This window comes from Anomalospiza imberbis, unplaced genomic scaffold (genome assembly GCF_031753505.1).
Source record: "Anomalospiza imberbis isolate Cuckoo-Finch-1a 21T00152 unplaced genomic scaffold, ASM3175350v1 scaffold_69, whole genome shotgun sequence".
NCBI classification, from domain to species: Eukaryota; Metazoa; Chordata; class Aves; order Passeriformes; family Viduidae; genus Anomalospiza; species Anomalospiza imberbis.
Window position 1 is genome coordinate 249,139 of NW_027100303.1, and position 27,822 is coordinate 276,960.

At 55.4% G+C, this 27,822-nt stretch overlaps 1 protein-coding gene and 3 pseudogenes across 1 annotated transcript; 2 read left to right on the plus strand and 2 right to left on the minus strand.

Moving 5' to 3' along the window:
* LOC137467576 (uncharacterized) overlaps window positions 1-27,822 on the plus strand; it is a 441,429-nt pseudogene that overhangs the window by 98,842 nt on the left and 314,765 nt on the right.
* LOC137467579 (zinc finger protein 345-like) lies at window positions 30-26,663 on the minus strand (annotated as a pseudogene).
* On the minus strand, window positions 10,044-22,193 carry LOC137467580 (serine/threonine-protein kinase PAK 3-like; annotated as a pseudogene).
* LOC137467589 (class II histocompatibility antigen, B-L beta chain-like) lies at window positions 22,837-25,282 on the plus strand (the record flags this gene model as incomplete). Its single annotated transcript, XM_068179068.1, is given in 6 exon segments — window positions 22,837-22,948; window positions 23,397-23,666; window positions 24,228-24,275; window positions 24,278-24,490; window positions 25,066-25,181; window positions 25,274-25,282. Coding segments are annotated over 6 exon segments (768 nt in total), but the record flags the coding sequence as incomplete, so codon positions are not given.

Consider the following 27,822-nt stretch of genomic DNA (forward strand, 5'->3'; position numbering starts at 1 on the left):
TCCCTCACTCCAAGCTCTTCCCTCACTCGGGGCACTCACACGGCTTCCCTTACTGGTACCTCCGTTGGTGTTGGGTCAAGTTTGAGCTCCTGAAGAAGCTCTTCCCACACTCCCCACACTTGTAGGGCCTCTCCCCGGTGTGGATGCGCCAGTGCAAGGTGAGGTGGGAGTTTCGCCTGAAGCCCTTCCCGCAGTCGGGGCAGCGGAAGGGCCTCTCCTCTGTGTGAATCGGCTCATGTAGGAGGAGATCGGAACTGGTGTGAAACCTCTTCCCTGGGGACACTCGTAGGGCCTCTCCCCGGTGTGGATGCGCTGGTGTCTTCTCAGGGCAGACCTCCACCCAAAGCCCTTCCCACATTCCAAGCACTCATAGGGCCGTTCCCAAGTATGGACCACCTGGCGCTGGATCAGGGCCGAGCTTCTTCTGAATCTCTTCCCACACTCCCCACAATCGTAGGGCTTTTCCCAAATGTGGATCCTCTGGTGTCGCATCAGTTTGGAGCTGTGGCTGAATCCCTTCCCACATTCCCCACACTCATAGGGCTGTTCCCCAGTGTGTATTCCCTGGTGCCAGATCAGCTTGGAGCTGAAGCTGAAGCCCTGCCCACATTCCAAGCACTTGTGGGGCTTCTCCCTGCCATGAGGCTTCTCCACCAGCTCTGAGCTCCAGCTGGATCTCTGGTTGCCTTCCTGGCTCAGGGGGGCTCTTTCCTCCCCACAGCTCCCTGGGCTGGGTTTGCAGCCCCTCCTCCTGCAGGATCTCCCGGGGCTTTTCCTCCTCCTCCATCCAGCCACACCCTGAGAATGACAAATCCTGGTTTGGGGAAAAAACAAGAGGAGAGCACCTGGGACTGGAGGTTCCTCCTTGCCCAAGTTCATCTCAAGAAGTCATTGGGAATCGTGTGTCCATAGAAATCTCCACTATATCAAGGTTCGGCCCAAAAAAAAAAAAAAAAAAAAAAAAAAAATCACCCAGGAGTTCCCTATCTCTGATCTCTCCACTTTTGCCGTTCCAGAGGTTTACTTTCCTTGGGATGATGGGGGTCCAATGGCTCCAAGGGTTCCCCCTTCTCCGGCATCCTGATTAGGGATAATCCAGGGGCTTTTGGGGGGCCATGGGGTCCCTTCTGCCTTGATGCTCTACTTTGAGATCCCAGGGGTCCCAGGGGTCCCTCCTCTCCAGGCTTCCCCCCTTTCCAGCCATCCGGGGGTCCCTCAACTCCAGGATCATCCCTCTAGGCTCTGCCCACTCTGGGGGTCCCAGGGGTTCCCCTCCTCTGCTCCGCCGGAGGTCCCCAGGACCAATGTCCTCCCCCTGGTGACCCTGGGCAATGGCAACGTGGACTCCCAAAAATCCCCCCAAGGGGCTAGCTTTGGGGTCCTGCAAGATCCAAACCTACACCCACACACACACAGAATGAAAAAAACCTCCCAGGGTTTATTTGGGCCTCCCAGACGATATTTGGGGCTCAATTCCACAATCTGCAAGCTCCAAACACACCCCAATAAAAAAACCCGCTCAGGGACCTCCCAATAGATTTGGGACGAGCTCCCCCTCCCCTCTCACCTGCAGGATGAGCTGGGGGCGATGGTCCCAGGGCCAAGGGTGCTGCAGCCACTGGGGGCACTGGAACCTCCTGTTTCTCCTCCTTTTCCTGCTCCTGCTCCTCCTCTTCCTGCTCCTCCTTTTCCTCTCTCCCTCCTCCTCCTCCTTCCTCATCCCACCTCCTGCCCAGTTCCTGCCTTCTCTATATTTAGAGTGGAGAACCTTGCTTGTTTTTAGAACGAGAACAAAGATCCCAGATGGAACACGGCTTGCTGGTTTTAGCCAGAAGTGTCAGTGACTAAAGGTCATGTTTGCTCTGCTTTGGTGCTGTCCTTGTTCCTCCTCAGTGTTCAGGCTGGGCTATGGGGTGTCCTTGTTTGCTGCATTTTCAGAGCTCCTCCTGGATCCTTTGGGCAACAGGCTGTGCCCTGGGAGGGTTCTTTGTGCTCCTTTGTGACACAGGAGAACCTTCCAGGCGGTTTCTGCGTTAGCTGCTGCTGTGATGTCACAGGAGCACTGCCACGTCCCCGAGGTGTTCCCATTGCTGCGGCACACGGAGGCCTCAGTGTCCAGAGTGGCTCTGGGCACTGCTCGTTGCCGGAGGATCCTCCTGCCCGAGGCATTCTCAGCAGCCAGCCCACCCCTGACGGGTGTCCTTCTGTGCTTGCAGGGCTACAGTCTGCAGACGTGTGCAGCGCAGCCAAAATGATCCAGCACGTGGCTGCTGCAGTTTGCACGCTGTACTCTGTGGCGTATGCGGGGTATTTTTTAACCCACTTGGCACGTAAGTCGAGGTTTTCCCTCGGTGCTGTGGCTTTGGGCTTGCTGTGTGCTTGCTGTTCTTCCTCTGGGCCTGAGCTGACTTTGTAACCAAATTGCCATGAAGACACCATTGCTTTGGGAGAGCTCCTGGCAGCAGCTGCAGCTGGAAAAGGGGGTGTCTGCAGCCAGCGGGGTGTGCACAGCATTTGCAATGAGCCCTGGGGGGTTCTGTTCCCTCAAGCGGGGAGTCTGTGGCAGCAGAGCCTGGAACTGCCTGTCCAGCCAAGAGCTGACCCAGCCCAGTATTTTGTGCTGTTCTCTTGCTGTGGGAAGGGACTGTGGCTCCTGGAGGGACGCTGTGAAAGCAAAATGCTCTCTCGGGGTTGCCTTGCTCCGTGGCATTTCCCACCACAGGCAGTTTTTTCCTGACAGCATCTGGTTCTTGTTCCCTCTCCCGTTGCAGGGCACCTCATGAGTGGATCCCGAGCAGCTCCTCCTTCGGTGAGTGGGAAAGGAACCTTTGGTGTTTGGAATTGTGCAGCAAGTTGTGAGCTCGGCATGTGGCAGCTGTGTGCCCGCCTGGGAGGCTGAAGGAAAGTTCCTGTCAGTGTCCTTGCAGCAGCAAAGGGATCCCTGGGAGTTTTCTCCTTTTCTGCTGAAGAGCTTTTGAAGAGCTGCAGGTCTGGTTTTGCAGGCAGAGCATTGCTTGCTGGCTCTAGCCATGGTGGAATATGGAATTCCCAACAATAAGGGGCAATGTCGACTTTAGCCCATTGTTAGTTTGAACAGCTCCGAACCCAATTTCTGCTTAGTGCAGCTGGATGTGCAGCTGAGGGGAAATAAGGTGATAACTGAGACAGAACTTCCCGTCCCTCACGCTGCCGTCTGTCCATAGGGCACAAAAGCAGCACCAGCACCTCCTCTGGCTCCCTCTGCTTCCAAAGAGGTGGCCAAAGAGGAGGAAGGCAGCAGTGAGCTTCCTGCTGTTCCGGGGGACGATGGTGAACATCCCTCAGTGCCGGGAGATGTCAGTGAACTTCTCGCTGCTCTGGGAGACGAGGGCGAACATCCCGCGCTGTGGGAACACAACGGCGAGGCTCCCGCGGTGTGGGACAAGGACAGTGGACATCTCCTGGCATGGGAGGAGGACAGAGGACATCCTGTGTCTTGGGAAGAGGAGGGTGAACTTCTCCCAGCATGGGAAGCGGACAGTGAACGTCCCCTGGCTTGGAGAGATGATGGCGAACCTGCAGCGTTTTGGGAAGAGGACGGAGAAGCTCCCTGTGCTTGGGAAGAGGACACTGAACCTCCCTCGGCTGTGGGGTCCTGGGCTGAACATTCTGACAGCAGCACAGCCCTGCAGCCAGAGGGGAGAGGGGAGTGGTGCCTGATGCAGCTGAGTACGTCTGCTCTGTTCCTGTGTGCCAGAGCAGGGTGCTGTGTGTGTGTCTCGGCATCAGCTGCACCCAGTGCTGCTCTGCAGCTGAATGTGCCAGGGTCATTTCTTGTCCTTCCCCAGCTGAGACCAAGGGGCTGACGGCCCCAGGGAGGGGGGCTGCATTCTGGCTCTGATGCAAGGCGGGGTCTCACTCTGGGAGGGAGCGTCTTCCACGTGGTTTCTTTCAGGGAACACCGTGAGCCTGGCGGAGCCTGCCGAGAAATACCTGGAAGTGGAGCAGATTGGCCAAGGGTAAGTGCACGGCAGTTACTTCTGCACAAGCAGGCCCAGGTGTTGTGCTGGTGCAGGATCAAGTGAGAAGTCAGGAGAGCTCCAAACACCTCCAGACACTGGGGCGCCATCCTGCTGTCCCTCAGTCCTGATCAGAATTGATACCTGTGCTCATAAGGCACCATCAAAGGCCCCTGAGGCTGGCAGTGTCCTGCCTGCAGCAAGGAGCAGGACCTGGAAGATCTTCTGTCCCTGGAATTGGATTGCCTAACAGAGCCACTCACCATCTGGTGACTGTCAGAAAACAGTTCCCAAGGAGATTTCTTTCAAATATTTTGCTTCAAAAAATATCCTCCGGTCAGGATTAACAACCTAATGGTTTAGAAACAGAAACCAGAGCTGAACTAATAAGTGCTCTATTCTAGCACAGGTAGTAGAGCCCATACATTCAGCAACAGACACAGAGGTGATGCACTCTGGGGGAAAATGCATCACCTGCCTGATGGCAGGGCCCTTGTGGATCCTGCAGGTCTTAGGCAGGAAATGGAAAAGGATGGAATGCATTCTTTTCCAGTTCTTTAGACACCCATTGCTCACTTCATGTTTTGAACTAAAGCAGTGCAGTGTGGACATTTGGGATTTGCTCCAGCCCAATTCCTTGGTGTTGGGTCTCAGTTTTCTCTGGCACACCTTGCATGGCAGAGGGCTGGTGGCTGCTGCGCTGTTGTTGGAAGGGTCGATGCCCCCAGGTGTTTGTGAACGCTGCAGGCAGCAGAGATCTCCTGTCTGGGCTGGCTTTCACTGCCAGGGCCTAAAGCGCTGCTTCTTTCTTCCCTGCTGTTTTGTCTGCAGGGCTTTCGGAACAGTTTCGAAAGGACTCGACAGGGCCACTGGAGGAGAGGTCAGTGTCAACATTCCCAGCACGTCTGGCAGCTCTCCAGGGCTCTCCCCTCTGCTGGGAGCTGTGGCTGCAGCTTTGGGGGCCAGCAGAGCTTTCCTGCACAGGCTGCTCCTCTGCAGGCAGAGCCGTGTCAGCCTGCAGAGCACAGCTGGGACAGACTTGGTCCTTCTGAAGTGCCCAAAGGAATGCAAGGAGGGCAATGGATGTGTGTGTTTGCTTTGTTGTGCAATCCCAACCAGAGCAGTTGCATCTGAAATCATGGCCCAATCCCGAAGAACTGCTAAAGGGTTCCCGGCTGTTTTGCTCTGTTTGCACAGAACCAGAATTACCTCCTGCTTGCAGAATGTGTTTGAATAATAATGAGAGTGTTGAGGCCATTTGAGAAGACTGTAGGTGCAGAGAATGTGGTTAGAGCTTGGAGGCTGACAGCTGAGGGGCCATTTCTGCAGAGCTTGCAAGGCCAAATGTCTCTGGCCATGTGTCCTGTAAGCAGCCCCCAGCGAGCAGAGCAATGGGCTGTGGGAATGGCACTTGCTGAGCTCTGGTGTCCCATCCCAAGGCAGTTGGGCACAGCCCGGCTCCGTCGCCCCAAAAAGACTCGCTCCGTGTTTGCTGCGGCCTCCTGCCACAGACTCCTCCAGTTAAAGGTCTGCAATGTCCCTTCAGGTGGCCATAAAGAAAATGAGTCTGAGAGGGCAGAACAGGGAACGAGCTGTGAATGAGCTCCTGCTCCTGAAGAACAAGAAGAACCCCAACATTGTCAGCTCTTTGGGCAGGTGAGTGCTTCAGGCCTTATCCCGTGTCCGGGCCCTGCCTTAACCTTTCCTGGCATCTGTAGTCTGTAGCCTGATTTGAAAATGCCTGACCCAGCTGTTTCTTCCCAAAACAACAGCCTGGCAGTTCGCTCCCTCCATGTGCTTTTGTAGCTTTGGTTTGGTTTTTCCTTCAGGTTGACCCTGTTTTCTGTGTCTTACAACAAGTGCTGGTAAACCACAGCAGAAATTATTTCCCTTGGCTTCTTCTTCCCAGCCCTTTCCCATTGCTGCAGATGCCAGGAAGACCAGGTTCTTGTTCCCAGAAATGCCTCGTTTGCCCATTTGTCACTGGCCTTGCCTGTTTCTGAAGGGACTTTCTGAAAGGTTTTCTGACCCCTTTTGTCCCAAGTGCTGCCCGGCCTCCTCCCCTGGATAACCCTGGGAGCTGTGTTGCCTTGTTCTGCAGGGAAGGGTGGAACTGCTGAGTTCAGAAGCTGAACCAGCTGGGGGCCAGTGTTGTGGGTCCACATTGATCTGGGCCTTTGCTAAATTGCATTTTTCACCTGCTTGCCATCTCAGGCCTCTCCTTTCTCACAGGGGTCTCCTCCTTTAGACTGTGCAGATCCCAAGGGCTGTGCAGCCTGGCAGGAATGTCTCTCCATCGGATTCTGTCCTCATTGACAAGTGACCTGGCAACAAAACTCCCCTCCAGGCTTTTCCATGGGGGAACTGAGCACTGCACATTGGTCTCCATGCCACTGCTTTCCTCTTCCAGCTTCCTTGTGGATGGAGATCTCTGGCTGGTGATGGAATACATGGATGGAGGAACTTTGCAGGACGTTGTCAGACAGACATGCATGGCTGAAGGAGAGATGGCAGCTGTCAGTCGGGAGGTGAGGGATCCTGCCTGTGACTGCCATGCCTTGGACACGATGGTCCTTCCCAGCAGGGCGTGAGAGCAGGAGTGGCTCCATGCTCAGGGCTTTGTTTCTCTGTTGTTTTCATGAGCTGGCGAAGAAAGAGCCCCTGCAGTGAACGGCCTGCCAGCAGCACTGCACTTCTACTCTGTTCTTGTTCTCTTTCCTGCTGTTGTGGCACTCTCTGTTTTGGATTTGATGTGCTGTTCTCAGCTTTGCCTTGAACCGTTTGCCTGGAGCTTGTCTGCACTGCACTCCTGGCCTGTCACAGCAAAGTCGCTGCTGGCAGAATTCTAAACTGTCCTTTCTTGTGTGATATATTCCGGCCATTGGTTTTTACCCTCGTGTTCCTTGTTCTCTCTCAGTGTCTGCAGGGCCTGCATTTCCTCCATTCGAACCGGGTGATCCACAGAGATCTGAAGAGCTCCAACATCCTTCTGGGCATGGACGGCTCTGTCAAGCTGGGTGGGTGTTCCTGGCCAGGCACGGCGCTCCCGGGGTGCGGCTGTGGGGCTGCTTCCCAGTGACGGCCAGAGCCCCACAAGGGCTGCTGGGGGCACTGCCCGGCCCCTGCTGCCAGCTGAGAGCGGCTGCCCCTGCAGAGAGCTCAGGAGAGGAGCAGGCTGTCAGGGGTGCCTTTGCTCTGGGAATGGCCCTCCCAGAGGGGCAGGAGTTGGGATCTAAAGCTGCAAGGGAATCAGTAAAAGCAACTGCATGAAAGCTGAGGGTTTCTTTAAGGGTCCAGTTCAGTTCCATCTTTCCTTGGCTACAGCCCTGAGAACTTTTCCAGCTGACTTCACTGCTGCATTCTCAGACTGAGAGCGGGGAGTCTTTGTGCTTGGTTTCCTCATTCCAGCTGCCTTTGACAGTGTTTGTTTCTGTCCTCAGCTGATTTTGGCCTCAGTGCTCAGCTCAGCCCTGAGCAGGACCAGCGCAGCTCCATGGTGGGCACTGCTCACTGGATGGCCCCAGAAGTTGTCACCAGTTCTCCTTACGGCCCCAAGGTGGACATCTGGTCCTTTGGCATTGTGACCATCGAGATGGTGGAAGGAGAACCTCCTTACTTCAAGGAAACGAGGGCCATGGTAAGAGGCCAATTCTCCCGTGGTTGCAGAGGCCTGTGAGCACAGGGTGACCCTGCACTGGGAGCAGCAGCTGCAGGATTCTGCACATGGGGAAGGGAATTCCCAGAGGACTGGAGCCTCAACACAGACACATATTCTGCAGTCTCCAGACACAATTTGCTTTGGGATTTACGTTGTTGCAGTTCTTCTGGCTGTGAGGATGACCTGAAAATGTGAAGCAAGTGCACCAGCTCTTTACAATGGCTGTGGCAGCACCAGGGTTTGGGTTTTTTGGTTGGCATAGAAAAATGAGCTGTGAGCAGCATCTCTGCCAGGGAGGAAAGTGCCCCTGGAGCTGGGGCTGGGAAGCCGGGGTCGATGTGAGCACTTGTGGGTGGGAAGGAAGCTGGCAGAGCGCTGAGTTTGCTTTTCCTGCAGGCTCGCACTCTGATCCGGCAGAACGGGACCCCGCAGCTGCAGGAGCCCAGGCGCCTGTCGGCTCTGCTGCGGGACTTCCTCGAGTGCAGCCTGGAGCCGGACGAGGAGCGGCGCTGGTCTGCCCAGGAGCTGCTGCAGGTGAATGCCAAGCGGCTGCAGGGGAAGCAGCAGCGCCAGGGAGGGGTTTTCTTGTGGGGCCCCCTCCGATGGTCTCCGGTCTCGCTGCTTTCCACACGCAAAGCAAGCAGAATCCTTGCCTGGTTTGGCTTGGCAGGGGCCTTTCGAGGTCATCTGCACCTGGGGCCCCACAGCGAGCAGGGCCATCTTCAAGCAGCTCAGGTGGCTCAGAGCCCTGCCTGACCTGAGCTTGGATGTTCCCAGGGAGGAGGCACCTCCCACATCTCTGGGCACCTTCTGTCAGTGCTTCCCCACTCTCCTGCTAAAAAAATTCTGCCTCAGACCTAGTCTCAGCCTGCTTCCCCTTCCTGAGTTTCAGACCATTTCCCTTTGTCCTGTTGCAACAGAGCCTGTGAGGAAGTTGACTCTGGAAAGTAACGGTTCATTTCTTTCTTTTTTCTCCTTTGGGCAGCACCCATTTTTATCATCAGCCAAGCCTCTCTCCAGCCTGACCCCTCTGATCACCGCAGCAAAGAAACTGAGGCAGCAGCGGAGGAGATGAAGGACTGGAGGACAGCGTTTAGTTACACTAGTTAGTTAGGACAACTAGTTAGTTATGGTAGTTAGCAGTGCTAGTTGGTTAAGGTAGTTAGGACAGCCTGTTTGTTACGGTTCTTATGACAGCCTGTTTGGTATGGCAGTTTTTTGAATAAAAACTCTCTTAAACCTCAACTCCCTTGACGTGTCCCTTCCTTCTTCCTGTGTGACTCAGCTGCCCGGAGCAATGTGAGGGGAGAGCGGGCCCAGCCTCGCCCAGAGCTGAGCCCCAGCAGAGCCCTGGCAGAGCCCAGAGCAGCCTCGGCATCTGCAGAGTCAGCCTGGAAGGAGGCGCTTGGAGCCTTCTCGGCTGCACCCGACTCTTGGTTACAAACTGTGTGTCAGGGCTCACCCCCAGATTGGGGTGGCCCTGAAAGATGGAAAAGTCTCTCCTCCAGCCTGTGCCTTCAAAGAAAGACTCAGTAGTCTTCATTCGTCTGGTCTCAAGGTAGTTTATTGTATGTTATCTAAAAGATTTTCTTCCTGAGCTGCTGCGGTCCGTTCAGCAGGTCAGACAAAGGCACACACTGACTCCCAGGGGGCTGGTGCCATCTTTTATATCATCCATGACATGTTGAATGTTTGTGGTTTTACCCCAATGCCTATCACCTATATTGAATGGTGACTTTCTACTCTAAACCAATCTGTGAGTGCCAACATCACCATGAACATGGAGGTTAGGAAGGAGAAAGAAGGAGGACAGGGCACGCCCAAGTCCCTTCATCTTAGAACTTCTGACCCCCATGTACAAAACTCAGACCCCTCTGTACAAGGCCTAAACCCCCCCTGTACAGCAGTCAGAAGTTCTTCCTTTCACTTTGTGACTACTTCTACAATAATATCTAAACTTGTGTGATTTCTTGTTCTTCCTGCAAGGTTGGTAAATTGTTCCATGGGTCAGATTCAAAGCCACAGGGGTTTCCAGTTGCATATCAGCGTCTCAAATGCTTCTGACCTGGGCCCGGAACATCCAAGAGTGTCCAAGGGACATTCTGTGTTCCAACAACAACAGGATAATGAGAAGTCAATGAAGAGCCTTGAATGCAGCTTTCTCCACGCCTCCCTCCTTCCAGCTGCACCTCCTCCCCTGGCAGTGCAGGAGACAGGGAATGGGGCCATGCTCAGTTCATCCCCCGTGGCTTCTCCCTCTGCCCAGGGACAGGAGTCGTTCCCCTGCTGCAGCCTGCGGTCTCTCCCACCGGAGACTTCTCCAGGAACTTCTCCAACCGGAGTCCATCCCCTGGGGCACAGCCCCCCTCCAAGTGCTGCAGCGTGGGTCACTGTGCCACGGGGTCACTCCTTCCAGGACAGGCTGCTCCAGCGGGGGCCCCTCTGTCCACGGGGTCACAGCCTCCTCTCAGGCATCCCCGTGCTCCAGCCTGGCTCCTCCAGGGGCTGCAGGGGGATCTCTGCATCCCCATGGATCTGCAGGGGGATCTCTGCAGCCCCATTGTTATCAATGAATCTGTCAATTTAATAATTAGAGGAATTTATTAAATCAAGTCAAATAAAAATTGGAAAAGCCACAAGCAAAACAGCGCCGAGCCAGGCGATCGGAGCTGGTTTCAGGCTATACAGCCCCGTACCTCTGGCAGTTCACAAGGTACTGATTCCACAGGGTTTTATTTTTATTGCTTTCAGAGGTAGTAGGATTCCTGAGGGCTCTTCCTGTTCCCTCTCATTGGTCTTGCCCCTTTCCACATATTAATGCATGTTCTTTTCTTGTGCAGAGTTTTTCCCGGAATACTCTGCTGAAGTCTCGTTAGATGGCAATCCTCTCGAATTTTTTGTTCTGGCTAAGAATATTCATCTTATCAGTTCAATGCCTATCTTCTAGATGGAATAATCCTTCAGAGTAACCATCCTTTGAGACAGGAATTCATCTTGTATATATTGTTCTTTCTGTCACTTGATTCCATTTAAAAAGATACTGTATTTTTTTTAGTCCTGAGCACGAATTTATTTTAAATTATATATTACACCCATGGATATGCAGGGAGACCTCTGCATCCCCATGGATCTGCAGGGGAATCTCTGCAGCCCTATGGATCTCTGCATCCAGCACCGCCGTTTTAGGAGGCACCAGGAATAGGCTGAGCTCTGCCTGAAGCTCTTCTCACATTCCCCACACCCTTCCCGGCACAGGGAGAGTTTTACCTCCTCACAGCTCCCCGGGCTGGGTTTGCAGCCCCTCCTCGTGTGGGATCTCTGGGGCTTTTCCTCCCCGTTGCATTCCTGTGCCGTGGAGCCGTTCCAAATGGCCTCTTCCACGAGGTTCTGTGGCAAGAATTTGTTCTCCCTGGTCCCTGTCCGCAGCTCCGTGACTGGGGCAGGAAGGACAAGGAGAGTTAGGGACATGGAGAAGGGAAAAGGAAAAGGCAGGAGAGGAAGGAAGAAGAAGGAACGAGGGAGGAAGGAAATGGGAAAAGACGTAGATGGATGAAGGAGAGAATGAGGAGAGGAAGCAGGGCAGAGAAGAAGCTGGGATTTGCGTCCGTGCCAGAGGGAAGGGGAAGGAGATCCCCTCAATCCATCCCTGGCAGGACGGCGTCAGCAGCGAGGTTGTCCTGCAGCCAGGGGCGATGCTGGGCTGGGAGATGGAGCAGGAGAGAGGGGCAAAGGGGCAGTGACTTCCTCCTCACCTGCCTGGCTGTCCCAGTCTGTAGCATCCTGGCACTACCAAGGCCCTTGGAGCGTCCGGCACTGATGAGCCCAAAGCTCACGGCGACTTTATAAAGCTGACAAAGTAGGCAGGATGGGTCTTTGTAGGATCTCCAGCAAACTGGGTTTATTGGAACAGGAACAGGGCACACAGCTGAACAGGGACCAGGGACAAAGACAGGCTGCAAGCTGAGGGAACAGGGGGTTTTTATATGGGGCAGTGAGGGTGGAGCTGAGGGTCAGGGTCCAATGGATATGGGGGAAAATGGTGCAAAGGAGGGGTTAAGGGTCGTGTCAGCTAATAGGGAAACAGAGGCAGGGAAATGCACTAAACTTGGGCCAGTGGAGGGACAGAGAGAGGAGAACATTCTAGGGACTAATCGAAATAGGTGACAGGGGTTGAACTAGGGTAATTAGGCCAACGGGCCAATGGGGTAACATAACTTTACAGAAATCAGCATGTGCCTGCAAAGATCTATGGGAGAAGCAAGCTTCTCCCCATAACCTTGAAATCTATTCTTGTTTGGGACCAGTCCTCCACAGCTGAGGGACTGAGATTCTGATGGTAGGCTCCCGGGCCTCCACACCAGTGCATCTTCCTTTTCCTTGTTTTCATTGCAGTGTCATTCTCCTCCATCCAGATGAAATTGAGGATTGGCAATGGCTTGCAAGAAAGCAAGGGGTGAGTACCTTGGGTTTGGTGAGAAATGAGCCTCATGCTTTAGAATTTTTAAAACTTTAAGAAGGGATAATTAGATGCAAATCAATAACAGCGGTGGGTGTTTGGCAATTGCCAGAGGCACACTGGTTAGCCATAGCAACTCTTCTTATCTATTTTTTCCATTTTATTGTTCAAAAACATATTGATAAAGATTGTACACATTGAAAGATTTCTTTGAACTCGTTTACTTGTTCCAGGAACTCTTGAAGTTGGTTTGAGCCCCAAGCCGCCTTTCTAGAGTACGTGCAGGAATTGTGGATTGTTGTTCTGAGGGTTTTGTGTCACTTCCTCACAACAGCCCCCTGATCCCTGGTTTCAGCTGTCAGTCTGCAGGCCCCAAGTTGGGCAACTCCCTGGGGGCTCCCCTGGCAGGGGAGACCCTCCTGGAGCAGTTCTGTGTCAGGAAGGAGAGATGCATTGGACTTCTTTGGTCTTCAGCTTCTGTTTATTGTTACCTTATCAAAACTTCAGCACACTGTCTGCACCAGACTCTGTGTGCAGGAAAAACAGCACAAAAGTGACTAACAATCTCTTGTCACAAGGCATTTTGAGTCTAATCAAAAACTAAGCTACCCAATTAAGTAGAAACACCTAAATTATTTTCCTTTCTAACCCAATAACTGAGCCTTAAAGACCTGGATTTTTCATGTGCATTTTTCTACCCAATTACAAGATACCACCTAAAGGCAAGAAGAAAGAGGAAGGAGAAAGAAGAAGGGAACTCAAGACAACACCCTATATCCTCCATCTTGACTCCATTTATAACATACTAAAAATCCTAAAACCTAAATGTCTCACCCATGTGACATACTACACTAGTCTCTTCAATTCTCTACAATCTCTTTCACACTTTTGAGGTTTCTAGTTTACCTTGAGGCTTTGGAAGTTTTCTCCATGAATGAGGGTCAAAGTCAGTGCTCCCCTGGGGGTCAGGGCACCCCAGAGCAGACAGAGAAATATTCCCAGTGCCCTGGGTTTCCACATCAGCAGGCGACAGTTATTGACAGTCGAAGGGTCAGCGGCAGGGGTCCTCATCACACTCGTTCCTTAAATGTTATCTGGCCATGCAGACGGTTTTAGCTACTTCCACAAGTACTTTAAATCAACATTAGCTGTTTCACAAATATCTCTGAGTTATTCTTGTCAGTTAGCTACAAAAATAAAAGCATTAGTTATTATTTCACAACTGCAGCAACTTCTGCAAAAGTTAACATTCTAATGCACAACACGTAGCATCCATTTCAATACTTTGCAAAAGCCAAAACTATAATGTATGTTTTTCACACTGTCCACAAACTAAAATGTCATCCATGAATGATGTTCTGAGGATTTGAGCGACACAGGGGCCAGGGCATTGGCCACAAAAAGCTGACAAATCGTACGACAGCAAAAGCAGTTAAAAGTGATTACAAACTGTAGTGTATCAAAATCAGCTCATGTTTCATGTTGTGATTAGGAATAAGTTGCAGAAGTCAAGACAAAAAAGCAAAAGCCACCAACTACATAGTGCTTTATAACAAACCCAGGGCAGGTTTTTCCCTTGCATGGAGCACTTGGGCCTTCCCCGGGCCCCTTCTGCCCTCTTGCAGAGCCGGTGGCATTTTCCACCACCCACCGTTTGTAACCAAGAGTGGGGTGCAGCCGAGAAGGCTCCAAGCGCCTCCTTCCAGGCTGACTCTGCAGATGCCAAGGCTGCTCTGGGCTCTGCCAGGGCTCTGCTGGGGCTCAGCTCTGGGCGAGGCTGGGCCCGCTCTCCCCTCACATTGCTCCGGGCAGCTGAGTCACACAGGGAGAAGGAAGGGACACGTCAAGGGAGTTGAGGTTTAAGAGAGTTTTTATTCAAAAAACTGCCATACCAAACAGGCTGTCATAAGAGCCGTAACAAACAGACTGTCCTAACTACCTTAACCAACTAGCACTGCTAACTACCATAACTAACTAGCACTGCTAACTACCATAACTAACTAGTTGTCCTAACTAACTACTGTAACTAAACGCTGTCCTCCAGTGCTTCATCTCCTCCTCTGCTGCCTCAGTTGCTTCGCTGCGGTGATCAGAGGGGTCAGGCTGGAGAGAGGCTTGGCTGATGATAAAAATGGGTGCTGCCCAAAGGAGAAAAAAGAAAGAAATGAACCATTACTTTCCAGAGTCAACTTCCTCACAGGCTCTGTTGCAACAGGACAAAGGGAAATGGTCTGAAACTCAGGAGAGGGAAGCAGGCTCAGATGAGATCTAAGGCAGAATTTTTTTAGCAGGAGAGTGGAGAAGCACTGACAGAAGGTGCCCAGAGATGTGGGAGGTGCCTCCTCCCTGGGAACATCCAAGCTCAGGTCAGGCAGGGCTCTGAGCCACCTGACCTGCTTGAAGATGGCCCTGCTCGCTGTGGGGCCCCAGGTGCAGATGACCTCGAAAGGCCCCTGCCAAGCCAAACCAGGCGAGGATTCTGCTTGCTTTGCGTGTGGAAAGCAGCGAGACCGGAGACCATCGGAGGGGGCCCCACAAGAAAACCCCTCCCTGGCGCTGCTGCTTCCCCTGCAGCCGCTTGGCATTCACCTGCAGCAGCTCCTGGGCAGACCAGCGCCGCTCCTCGTCCGGCTCCAGGCTGCACTCGAGGAAGTCCCGCAGCAGAGCCGACAGGCGCCTGGGCTCCTGCAGCTGCGGGGTCCCGTTCTGCCGGATCAGAGCGTGAGCCTGCAGGAAAAGCAAACTCAGCGCTCTGCCAGCTTCATTCCCACCCACAAGTGCTCACATCGACCCCGGCTTCCCAGCCCCAGCTCCAGGGGCACTTTCCTCCCTGGCAGAGATGCTGCTCACAGCTCATTTTTCTATGCCAACCAAAAAACCCAAACCCTGGTGCTGCCGCAGCCACTGTAAAGAGCTGGTGCACTTTCTTCACATTTTCAGGTCATCCTCACAGCCAGAAGAACTGCAACAACGTAAATCCCAAAGCAAATTGTGTCTGGAGAATGCAGAATATGTGTCTGTGTTGAGACTCCAGTCCTCTGGGAATTCCCTTCCCCATGTGCAGAAACCTCCAGCTGCTGCTCCCAGTGCAGGCTCACCCTGTGCTCACAGGCCTCTGCAACCACTGGAGAATTGGCCTCTTACCATGGCCCTCGTTTCCTTGAAGTAAGGAGGTTCTCCTTCCACCATCTCAATGGTCACAATGCCGAAGGACCAGATGTCCACCTTGGGGCCGTAAGGAGAACTGGTGACAACTTCTGGGGCCATCCAGTGAGCAGTGCCCACCCTGGAGCTGCGCTGGTCCTGCTCAGGGCTGAGCTGAGCGCTGAGGCCAAAATCAGCTGAGGACAGAAGCAAACACTGTCAAAGGCAGCTGGAATGAGGAAACCAAGCACAAAGACTCCCCGCTCTCAGTCTGAGAATGCAGCAGTGAAGTCAGCTGGAAAAGTCCTCAGGGCTGTAGCCAAGGAAAGATGGAACTGAACTGGACCCTTAAAGAAACCCTCAGCTTTCATGCAGTTGCTTTTACTGATTCCCTTGGAGCTTCAGATTCCAACTCCCGTCCCCTCTGGGAGGGCCATTCCCAGAGCAAAGGCAACCCTGACAGCCTGCTCCTCTCCTGAGCTCTCTGCAGGGGCAGCCGCTCTCAGCTGGCAGCAGGGGCCGGGCAGTGCCCCCAGCAGCCCTTGTGGGGCTCTGGCCGTCACTGGGAAGCAGCCCCACAGCCGCACCCCGGGAGCGCCGTGCCTGGCCAGGAACACCCACCCAGCTTGACAGAGCCGTCCATTCCCAGAAGGATGTTGGAGCTCTTCAGATCTCTGTGGATCACCCGGTTCGAATGGAGGAAATGCAGGCCCTGCAGACACTGAGAGAGAACAAGAAACACGAGGGTAAAAACCAATGGCCGGAATATATCACACAAGAAAGGACAGTTTAGAATTCTGCCAGCAGCGACTTTGCTGTGACAGGCCAGGAGTGCACTGCAGACAAGCTCCAGGCAAACGGTTCAGGGCAAAGCTGAGAACAGCACATCAAATCCAAAACAGAGAGAGAGTGCCACAACAGCAGGAAAGAGAACAAGAACAGAGTAGAAGTGCAGTGCTGCTGGCAGGCCGTTCACTGCAGGGGCTCTTTCTTCGCCAGCTCATGAAAACAACAGAGAAACAAAACCCTGAGCCTGGAGCCACTCCTGCTCTCACGCCCTGCTGGGAAGGACCATCGTGTCCAAGGCATGGCAGTCACAGGCAGGATCCCTCACCTCCCGACTGACAGCTGCCATCTCTCCTTCAGCCATGCGTGTCTGTCTGACAACATCCTGCAAAGTTCCTCCATCCATGTATTCCATCACCAGCCAGAGATCTCCATCCACAAGGAAGCTGGAAGAGGAAAGCAGTGGCATGGAGACCAATGTGCAGTGCTCAATTCCCCCATGGAAAAGCCTGGAGTGGAGTTTTGTTGCCAGGTCACTTGTCAATGAGGACAGAATCCGATGGAGAGACATTCCTGCCAGGCTGCACAGCCCTTGGGATCTGCACAGTCTAAAGGAGGAGACCCCTGTGAGAAAGGAGAGGCCTGAGATGGCAAGCAGGTGAAAAATGCAGTTTAGCAAAGGCTAAACTGCACAGATTCCGGTTCCACAGATCAATGTGGAACCACAACACTGGCCCCCAGCTGGTTCAGCTTCTGAACTCATCAGTTCCACCCTTCCCTGCAGAACAAGGCAACACAGCTCCCAGGGTTATCCAGGGGAGGAGGCCGGGCAGCACTTGGGACAAAAGGGGTCAGAAAACCTTTCAGAAAGTCCCTTCAGAAACAGGCAAGGCCAGTGACAAATGGGCAAACGAGGCATTTCTGGGAACAAGAACCTGGTCTTCCTGGCATCTGCAGCAATGGGAAAGGGCTGGGAAGAAGAAGCCAAGGGAAATAATTTCTGCTGTGGTTTACCAGCACTTGTTGTAAGACACAGAAAACAGGGTCAACTTGAAGGGGAAACCAAACCAAAGCAACAAAAGCACATGGAGGGAGCGAACTGCCAGGCTGTTGATTTAGGAAAATACATCTGGGTCAGGCATTTTCAAAACAGGCTACAAACTACGGATGCCAGGAAAGGTTAAGGCAGGGCCCGGGCATTGGATAAGGCCTGAAGCACTCACCTGTCCAAAGAGCTGACAATGTTGGGGTTCTTCTTGTCCTGCAGGAGCAGGAGCTCATTCACAGCTCGTTCCCTGTTCTGCCCTCTCAGACTCATTTTCTTTATGGCCACCTGAAGGGACATTGCAGACCTTTCACTGGAGGAGTCTGTGGCAGGAGGCCGCAGCAAACACGGAGCAAGTCTTTTTGGGGCGACGGAGCCGGGCTGTGCCAAACTGCCTTGGGATGGGACACCAGAGCTCAGCAAGTGCCATTCCCACAGCCCATTGCTCTGCTCGCTGGGGGCTGCTTTCAGGACACATGGCCAGAGACATTTGGCCTTGCAGGCTCTGCAGAAATGGCCCCTCAGCTGTCAGCCTCCAAGCTCTAACCACATTCTCTGCACCTACAGTCTTCTCAAATGGCCTCAACACTCTCATTATAGTTCAAACACATTTTGCAAGCAGGAGGTAATTCTGGTTCTGTGCAAACAGAGCTAAACAGCTGGGAACCCTTTAGCAGTTCTATGGGATTTGGTCATGATTTCAAATGCAACTGCTCTGGTTGGGGTTGCACAAGAAACCGAACACACACATCCATTGCCCTCCTTGCATTCCTTTGGGCACTTCAGAAGGACCAAGTCTGTCCCAGCTGTGCTCTGCAGGCTGACACGGCTCTGCCTGCAGAGGAGCAGTCTGTGCAGGAAAGCTCTGCTGGCCCCCAAAGCTGCAGCCACAGCTCCCAGCAGAGGGGAGAGCCCTGGAGAGCTGCCAGACGTGCTGGGCGTGTTGACACTGACCTCTCCTCCAGTGGCCCTGTCGAGTCCTTTAGAAACGGTTCCGAAAGCCCTGGAGACAAAACAGCAGAGAAGAAAGAAGCAGCGCTTTAGGCCCTGGCAGTGAAAGCCAGCCCAGACAGGAGATCTCTGCTGCCTGCAGCGTTCACAAACACCTGGGGGCATCGACCCTTCCAACAACAGCGCAGCAGCCACCAGCCCTCTGCCATGCAAGGTGTGCCACAGAAAACTGAGACCCAACACCAAGGAATTGGGCTGGAGCAAATCCCAAATGTCCACGCTGCACTGCTTTAGTTCAAAACCTGAAGTGAGCAATGGGTGTCTAAAGAACTGGAAAAGAATGCATTCCATCCTTTCCCATTTCCTGCCTAAGACCTGAGGGATCCACAAGGGCCCTGCCATCAGGCAGGTGATGCATTTTCCCCCAGAGTGCATCAGCTCTGTGTCTGTTACTGAATGTATGGGCTCTACTACGTGTGCTAGAATAGAGCACTTATTAGTTCAGCTCTGGTTTCTGTTTCTAAATCATTAGGTTGTTAATCCTGACCGGAGGATATTTTTTGAAGCAAAATATTTGAAAGAAATCTCCTTGGGAACTGTTTTCTGACAGTCACCAGATGGTGAGTGGCTCTTTTAGGCAATCCAATTCCAGGGACAGAAGATCTTCCAGGTCCTGCTCCTTGCTGCAGGCAGGACACTGCCAGCCTCAGGGGCCTTTGACGGTGCCTTGTGAGCACAGGTATCAATTCTGATCAGGACTGAGGGACAGCAGGATGGCGCCCCAGTGTCTGGAGGTGTTTGGAGCTCTCCTGACTTCTCACTTGATCCTGCACCAGCACAACACCTGGACCTGCTTGTGCAGAAGTAACTGCCGTGCACTTACCCTTGGCCAATCTGCTCCACTTCCAGGTATTTCTCGGCAGGCTCCGCCAGGCTCACGGTGTTCCCTGAAAGAAACCACGTGGAAGACGCTCCCTCCCAGAGTGAGACGCCGCCTTGCAGCAGAGCCAGAATGCAGCCCCCCTCCCTGGGGCCGTCAGCCCCTTGGTCTCAGCTGGGGAAGGACAAGAAATGACCCTGGCACATTCAGCTGCAGAGCAGCACTGGGTGCAGCTGATGCCGAGACACACACACAGCACCCTGCTCTGGCACACAGGAACACAGCAGACGTACTCAGCTGCATCAGGCACCACTCCCCTCTCCCCTCTGGCTGCAGGGCTGTGCTGCTGTCAGAATGTTCAGCCCAGGATCCCACAGCCGAGGGAGGTTCAGTGTCCTCTTCCCAAGCACAGGGAGCTTCTCCGTCCTCTTCCCAAAACGCTGCAGGTTCTCCGTCCTCTTCCCAAAACGCTGCAGGTTCGCCATCATCTCTCCAAGCCAGGGGACGTTCACTGTCCTCTTCCCATGTTGGGAGAAGTTCACCCTCCTCTTCCCAAGCCACAAGATGTCCTCTGTCCTCGTCCCACGCCGGGAGTTGTCCACTGTCCTTGTCCCACACCGCAGGAGCCTCGCCGTTGTGTTCCCACAGCGCGGGATGTTCGCCCTCGTCTCCCAGAGCAGCGGGAAGTTCACTGTCATCTCCCGGCACTGAGGGACGTTCACCATCGTCCCCTAGAACAGCAGGAAGCTCACTGCTGCCTTCCTCCTCTTTGGCCTCCTCTTTGGAAGCAGAGGGAGCCAGAGGAGGTGCTGGTGCTGCTTTTGTGCCCTGTGGACAGACCGCAGCGTGAGGGACGGGAAGTTTTGTCTCAGTTATCACCTTATTTCCCCTCAGCTGCACATCCAGCTGCACTAAGCAGAAATTGGGTTCGGAGCTGTTCCAACTAACAATGGGCTAAAGTCGACATTGCCCCTTATTGTTGGGAATTCCATATTCCACCATGGCTAGAGCCAGGTAGCAATGCTCTGCCTGCAAAACCAGACCTGCAGCTCTTCAAAAGCTCTTCAGCAGAAAAGGAGAAAACTCCCAGGGATCCCTTTGCTGCTGCAAGGACACTGACAGGAACTTTCCTTCAGCCTCCCAGGCTGGCACTCGGCTGCCACATGCCGAGCTCACAACTTGCTGCACAATTCCAAACACCAAAGGTTCCTTTCCCACTCACCGAAGGAGGAGCTGCTCGGGATCCACTCATGAGGTGCCCTGCAAGGGAAGAGGGAACATGAACCAGATGCTGTCAGGAAAACAACTGCCTGTGGTTGGAAATGCCCCGGAGCAAGGCAACCCCGAGAGAGCATTTTGCTTTCACAGCGTCCCTCCAGGAGCCACAGTCCCTTCACACAGCAAGAGAACAGCACAAAATACTGGGCTGGGTCAGCTCTTGGCTGGACAGGCAGTTCCAGGCTCTGCTGCCACAGACTCCCCGCTTGAGGGAACAGAACCCCCCAGGGCTCATTGCAAATGCTGTGCATGCCCCGCTGGCTGCAGACACCCCCTTTTCCAGCTGCAGCTGCTGCCAGGAGCTCTCCCAAAGCAATGGTGTCTTCATGGCAATTTGGTTACAAAGTCAGCTCAGGCCCAGAGGAAGAACAGCAAGCACACAGCAAGCCCAAAGCCACAGCACCGAGGGAAAACCTCGACTTACGTGCCAAGTGGGTTAAAAAATACCCCACATACGCCACAGAGTACAGCGTGCAAGCTGCAGCAGCCACGTGCTGGATCATTTTGGCTGCACTGCACACGTCTGCAGACTGTAGCCCTGCAAGCACAGAAGGACACCCGTCAGGGGTGGGCTGGCTGCTGAGAATGCCTCGGGCAGGAGGATCCTCCGGCAACGAGCAGTGCCCAGAGCCACTCTGGACACTGAGGCCTCCGTGTGCCACAGCAACGGGAACACCTCGGGGACATGGCAGTGCTCCTGTGACATCACAGCAGCAGCTCACGCAGAAACCGCCTGGAAGGTTCTCCTGTGTCACAAAGGAGCACAAAGAGCCCTCCCAGGGCACAGCCTGTTGCCCAAAGGATCCAGGAGGAGCTCTGAAAATGCAGCAAACAAGGACACCCCATAGCCCAGCCTGAACACTGAGGAGGAACAAGGACGGCACCAAAGCAGAGCAAACATGACCTTTAGTCACTGACACTTCTGGCTAAAACCAGCAAGCCGTGTTCCATCTGGGATCTTTGTTCTCGTTCTAAAAACAAGCAAGGTTCTCCACTCTAAATATAGAGAAGGCAGGAACTGGGCAGGAGGTGGGATGAGGAAGGAGGAGGAGGAGGGAGAGAGGAAAAGGAGGAGCAGGAAGAGGAGGAGCAGGAGCAGGAAAAGGAGGAGAAACAGGAGGTTCCAGTGCCCCCTGTGGCCGCAGCACCCTTGGCCCCAGTACCATTGCCCCCAGCTCATCCTGCACGTGGGAGGGGAGGGGGAGCTCGTCCTAAATCTCTCGGGGGGTCCCTGAGAGGGTTTTTTTATTGGGGTGTGTTTGGAGCTTGCAGATTGTGGAATTGAGCCCCAAATATCGTCTGGGAGGCCCACATAAACCCTGGGATGGTGTTTTTTTTTTTCTCTGTGTGTGTGTGTGTGTGTGTGTGTAGGTTTGGATCTTGCAGGACCCCAGAGCTGAGCCCCTTGGGGGGATCTTTGGGAGTCCACGTGGCCATTGCCCACTGTCACCAGGGGGAGGACATTGGTCCTGGGGACCCCCGGGGCAGCAGAGGAGAGGAACCCCTGGGACCCCCAGAGTGGGGAGAGCAGAGAGGGGTGATCCTGGAGCTGGGGGAACCCCGGCTGGCTGGAAAGGGGTGGAGCCTGGAGAGGAGGGACCCCTGGGACCCCTGGGACCTCAAAGTAGAGCATCAGGGCAGAAGGGACCCCATGGACCCCCAAAACCCCCTGGATCATCCCTAAGCAAGACGCCGGAAAGGGCGAGCCCCTGGAGCCATTGGACCCCCATCATCCCAAGGAAAGGAAACCTCTGGAACGCCAAAAGTGGAGAGATCAGAGATCGGGAACTCCTGGGAGAGTTGTTTTGGGCTGAACCTTGATCTAGTGGAGATTTCCATGGACACAAGACTCCTGCTGACTTCTAGGGATGGACTAGGGCAGTGAGGAGCCTCTACTCCAAGGCGCTCCCACCTTGGTTTTCCCCAAAGCAGGATTTGTCATTCCCAGGGTGTGGCTGGATGGAGAAGGAGGAAAAGCCCTGGAGATCCTGCAGGAGGAGGGGTTGCACAAGTCACAAGAAGCCACACAAGTGCAAGGAATGTGGGCAGGGTTTCAGCTGGAGCTCCACCCTGATGGAACTCCAGAACACCCACACTGGGGAGAGGTAATAAATTCCCTCCCTGTGCCCGGGCCGGGTCCGTTGTGTCCGTGCCGGATTTGCTGAGGGATCTCTCCCGCTCCTTGTCCCCAGGCAGGAACCCTCGGTTCCATTTTCTGTCCCTGTGCGGCTGCGGGGGGCAGGGACAGAGCGGCTCTGGGGGGTGCCTGGCATGGGGCCAGCGTCACCCCTCGCCACGGGCACCCCTGAGACCCCGCGCAGCCGGGCACACATTTCTGGGCACAGCTGAGCTCCCAGCTGCGCAGCGCCCCAAGGCTCCCCGTGCCTGGAAAAGCCCCAGCCGGGGCTGCAGCGTCCCGGAACCGCTCAGCCAATCCAAACGCAGCCAAAACGCGCTGCAGCCAATGGGAGCGCGAGGAGTTGAGGAGTCATCGGTTGTGCGGCAGAGCCTCGGCAATCGGTGCCCAAAAGTGCTCGGAGCCAATGAGAGCGCGCGGCGCTGCTGAGCCCGCGCTGCTCCGGACTGGTGCTGCCAGCGCAGCGCGGCCGCTCTGGGGCTGGTGCTCCCTGGGCGGCGCTGGCCATGGGGCGAGTGGCGGCAGCTGGGGCCGTACTGGTGGCACTGGTGGTGCTGGGAGCCCCCCCGGCTGCGGGCGCGGAGCTCTCGGGAGAGCGGGGGGGGGCGGGAGGCGGTGGGACAGGGGGGAGAATGGGGAAAAGGGGGCGGTGGGAGCCCGAAATTGCAGGGGCAGGAGGAGGAGGGGACCCCGAAAGGAAGAGCGGGAGGGGCTGAGGATTGGGGGCAGGTGAGGAAGGGGTGGGAGAGGGTGGGAAAATGGGGAAAAGGGGAGGGTAGGACCCCAAAACTGAGCGGGAAGGGGGGCTAGGGATTGATAGAAAAGGGTGGGAAAGGGGTGGAATGGGACCCCAAAAGTGAGTTGGGGAGAGGCTGAAAGTCGGAGGGGAGAGGATGTGGAAGGGCAAATGGGGGAAGAATGGAAAAGAGGAAGTGGCAGCTCGGGCAGGAGGGATCCAAGGCGGCCCTGGGGCACAGGGGGTGCGGAGTGGGGATCCGGGGTGGATCCCGGAGCTCTGGGGCTGCTGGGGGGGCACCCCCGGACCTGTGTCCTGCACACACAGGGGTGTTCCAGTACGTGGGAAAGTCCGAGTGTCACTTCATGAACGGCACGGAGAAGGTGAGGTACCTGAGCAGGTTCATCTACAATCGGGAGCAGTACGCGATGTTCGACTGCGACGTGGGGCACTTTTTGGGGTTCACCCCCTATGGGGAGACAGCAGCCAGGTACTGGAACAGCGACCCAGACGTTATGGAGCAAAAAAGGGCTGCGGCGGACTGGCTGTGCCGGTACAACCACGAGTATCTCAGCCCGTTCCTCACGGAGCGCCGAGGTGAGCGCGGGGCAGAGCGTGTCCCCTCGGGCCCTGCCCTGCCAATGACCCTGGAGCCCCTCAAAACCTCCCTGGAATCGGCCCAGAGCCCTCAGCCCTCCTTGTGCCCATCCCCGAGACCTTGTGTCCCTGCCACTGACCCCCGTGGCTCTCCCAGTCCATCCCAGTCTCTCCCAGTGCCTCCCGGCTGTCCATCTCAGCCTAGCGTGGTGCTGCCGCCTCTCAGCCAATCAGAGCGCGTGTCTCTGATGACTCATCAGTTGCCAGGCAGACCCGCAGCGCCGAGTGCCCCGCACTGGACTCGGCCTCCCAGTGCCGCGCACTTCGTTCCCAGTTCCTCCCAGTGCCGCCCCAGTCCCTCCCAGTCCATTCCCAGTTCATTCCCAGTTCACTCCTAGACCTCCATCCTCCCTCCCAGTGCTCCCCATCCCCTCCCATCTCTCTGAGTGCCACCCCAGTCCTTCCCAGTCCATTCCCAGTCCCTCCCAAGGCCACCCCACACCTCCCCTCTCCCTCCCAGTTTTCCCCAGCTGATCCCAGTCTGTCCCCGCTCTCTCCCAGTGTCCCCAAGCGTATCCATCTTGCTGCTGCCCTCGAGCTCCCAGCCCGGGGCTGCTCCGTGATGGATTTCTACCATGCCCACACCCAGCTGAGGTGGTTCCAGGGCCAGCAGGAGCTCTCTGTGGTGGCCATCGACATGGTCCCCAACAAGGACTGGACCTACCAGCTCCTGGTGCTACTGGAAACACCCCCCTGGCGCGGGCTCACCTGCAGCTGCCAAGTGGAGCACATCAGCCTGGAGCACCCCCTGAGCCGGCAGTGGGGTACAGGGGAGGAATTGGGGGCGCTGGGAGAGCCACTGGGATGTGCTGGGAGCAACTGGTAGGGAGTTGGAGACAGCCTGGTTTCAGCTGGGAGAGGGGCTTGGAGGTGTGGAAGGGCTGAGAAGTGGTTTCAAGGATGCTGGGGAGGGTGGGATGGGGTTCTGGGGGTCCTGGTGGACACTGGGAGGGAGTTTGGGGGCGCTGGATATGACTGGGAGGGATTGGAGTGAGCCTGGAGGAGCTGGAAGGAGATTGGGGATGGAAAAGCAGAGGTTGGGATGAGGTTATTTGCGCTGGGAAGAGACTGGGAGGGGTCTGGGTGAGTCCTGGTGGGGCTGGGAAGTGACTGGGAGTGGGTTTGGGGATCCTGGGGCTGTAGGGGAAAACTGGAAGGGGGTGGTGGGATCCTGACAGGAATGGGAGAGGCTTTGGAGGGTGCTGGGGGGGTTGGAAAGGGATCTTGGGAAGGTTTCAGGAGGTCCTGGGTGGCCTGGGGGTGACTGGGAGGGTGCTCGGAGGGGCGTGGGGTGTCTGTGAGCGGTTTTGGGGGGCCCTGACCCCTGCAGATCCCCCAGAGATGTCGCCAGACGCTGTCTGCAGCAAGATGCCAATGGGGATGAGGGACTCCGAGTTGGGCTTCATCTTCCTGGCGCCGGGGCTCGGCTTCTACCTGGGCAAGAAGGTCAGGGGGGTCCCGGGAGAGGCGTCCCCCCTCCCCCAGAGCGTGTATGCTCCTTCCCCGGGGCCCCCAGCCCAGTGTCACCCCTTTTTCTCTGCACACAGAGCTCCTGAGCCGCAGCCAGCCACAGCCCCTCCCCGTGGTCTCTGTCCCCACGCTGATTTCGGGGGGGTTCTGTGTCCCCCCAGCCCTGCTGTCACTCTGCCCCCGGCACGGGGACAACAGACCCAGCCTGGGCACACGGAGGGAATTTATTACCAACCAAACACAGCAGCACAAGGAGAAGGGAAAGAAATCCCTCCAACACCTTCCCCCCACCCAACGGGGATCACCCACAACAGGGCTTATCCACGATGGAGAGACGGGGACAGCCGAGTTTAGACCAGAAGCCAATTTCATTGAGGGTACCAGGTGTTTATACAGGGTTTTACTTGTGTGGTGCTCAGATAGGGCTCGATGTTTGCTAACAATTTCCCATTGGTTACACATTCTTCATGACATCACGGCACCTGGGAACATTATCTTATTACAAAGTCTCACAACAGGTTGCTTGGTCACTTCTTGCCCAGGGAGACTTAAACTGTGTCTGTATCTCCCACAGTTGCTGCTCAGTCAGGCCTCAGATCTCGGCCCCTTTATCAGCTCCATTGTTTTCCTCCCTGTTTTATTCCCCATTCGGGGGCACCAGGGCTCTGCCCAACGGGGGTCACTGGGGATCATCCAGCCTGGATCCTCCCATGGGGGACGAAGCTGGAGAAGACCATGAAGCTCTGCCCTCACTCCAAGCTCTTCCTTCACTTGGGGCACTCACAGGGCTTCCCTTAGTGGTGTCTCCGTTGGTGTTGGGTCAAGTTTGAGTTCCTGGAGAAGCTCTTCCCACACTCCCCACACTCCCAGGGCCTCTCCCCGGTGTGGATGCGCCGGTGCCTGGTGAGGTGGGAGTTTTGCTTGAAGCCCTTCCCGCAGTCAGGGCAGCGGAAGGGCCTCTCCTCTGTGTGAATCCGCTCATGTCTGAGGAGATCGGAGCTGGTCTGAAACCTCTTCCCACACTGGGGACACTTGTAGGGCCTCTCCCCGGTGTGGATGCGCTGGTGTCTTCTCAGGTCTGAGATCCACCCAAAGCTCTTCCCACATTCCAAACAGGTGTAGGGCCGTTCCCCAGTGTGGATCACCTGGTGCTGCATCAGGGTGGAGCTGTGGCTGAATCCCTTCCCACACTCCCCACACTCGTAGGGCCGTTCCCCAGTGTGGATCCTCTGGTGCCGGATCAGCTTGGAGCTGCAGCTGAAACCCTGCCCACATTCCAAGCACTTGTGGGGCTTCTCCCTGCCATGAGGCTTCTCCACAAGCTCAGTGCTCCGGCTGGATCTCCAGCCACCTTCCTGGCTCAGGGGGGCTCTTTCCTCCCCACAGCTCCCTGGGCTGGGTTTGCAGCCCCTCCTCCTGCAGGATCTTCGGGGCTTTTCCTCCTCCTCCATCCAGCCACACCCTGAGAATGACAAATCCTGCTTTGAGGAAAAAACATGAGGAGAGCACCTTGGACTGGAGGTTCCTCCTTGCCAAGGTTCATATCAACATATCATTGGGAATCTTGTGTCTGTGAGAACCTCCAAAACACCAAGAGTCAGCCTAAAAAATCCTATAGACTTCCAGACACAGATCAAAAACTCCCCAAACATCACAAGTCAGCAAAAACCTCCTGCAAAAGATAAAGATTCAGCTGCCACATAAAACCAAAGCACCAACATTTGGCCCAAGCAAGCTCAGAAACACCAAGATTCACCCCGTGAAAATCCTGGATCCCCCTCCACAGTCACCTGCTGCATGTGGGGGGAGCAGAGCTCCTGGGGCTGGGGGGAGGCTGCAGACACAGGGAGGGGTGGAACCTTGTGCTGCTTCCTGTTTCTGCTCCTCCTCCTGTGACTCTGCTCTTCCTCACACTCCTCTTCCTCCTGCTATTCCTCCTTCTCCTGCACAATCCCACCTTCTCCTGCCACGTCCATCCTTTGACCATTTTGTTCCTCAACCCTGCTTCTCCTTCCCTTCTCCTCCTGCCCCCAGGCCCAGCACCCACTGCCGGCTCCCTCTTCCCCCAAACCCACAGCATCCCAGCGCAGGGGCAGGGATGGAGCTGGGGCAGGTCGGGCTGGGGCAGCGCTGGGCTCTCGGCCGCTTCCGCCCGCACTCGGTCCCCACTGCAGCCGCTCCCGCCAGGACAGCGCGGGGGGGCCCGGCCTTGGCGCTGCCCCACTCCCACCTCCCCAAATTCCCCTCGCGGGGGCGATGGGGCCGAGGGGGGGGCGCAGGTGGGGTCCAGGTGGGGAACGCTGGGAGCTGCGAGTCTGCCTGGCAACTGGTGAGTCATCAGCGCCGTGCGCTCTGATTGGCTGAGCTCTGCCTGAGGGCTGGGGCTGCAGCAAAGAGGGGACACCCTGCTCCAGGGGGGATGTCCCGCAAACGGGGGACCCCCATGAAAGGAACAAGAGGAAAGTGTCTTTACAATCAGATGCTGTGAATCTGCTCCGAGATAGGGACAGGCACCTGTACATAAGGAAGTGACAGGAGAAGCCATTGGTTTCAGGACATGTTATCAATTAATGACACAGACTGCTGCTCAGCCGAGGTCCTGCTCAATTCATGAACTTCCCGAAGA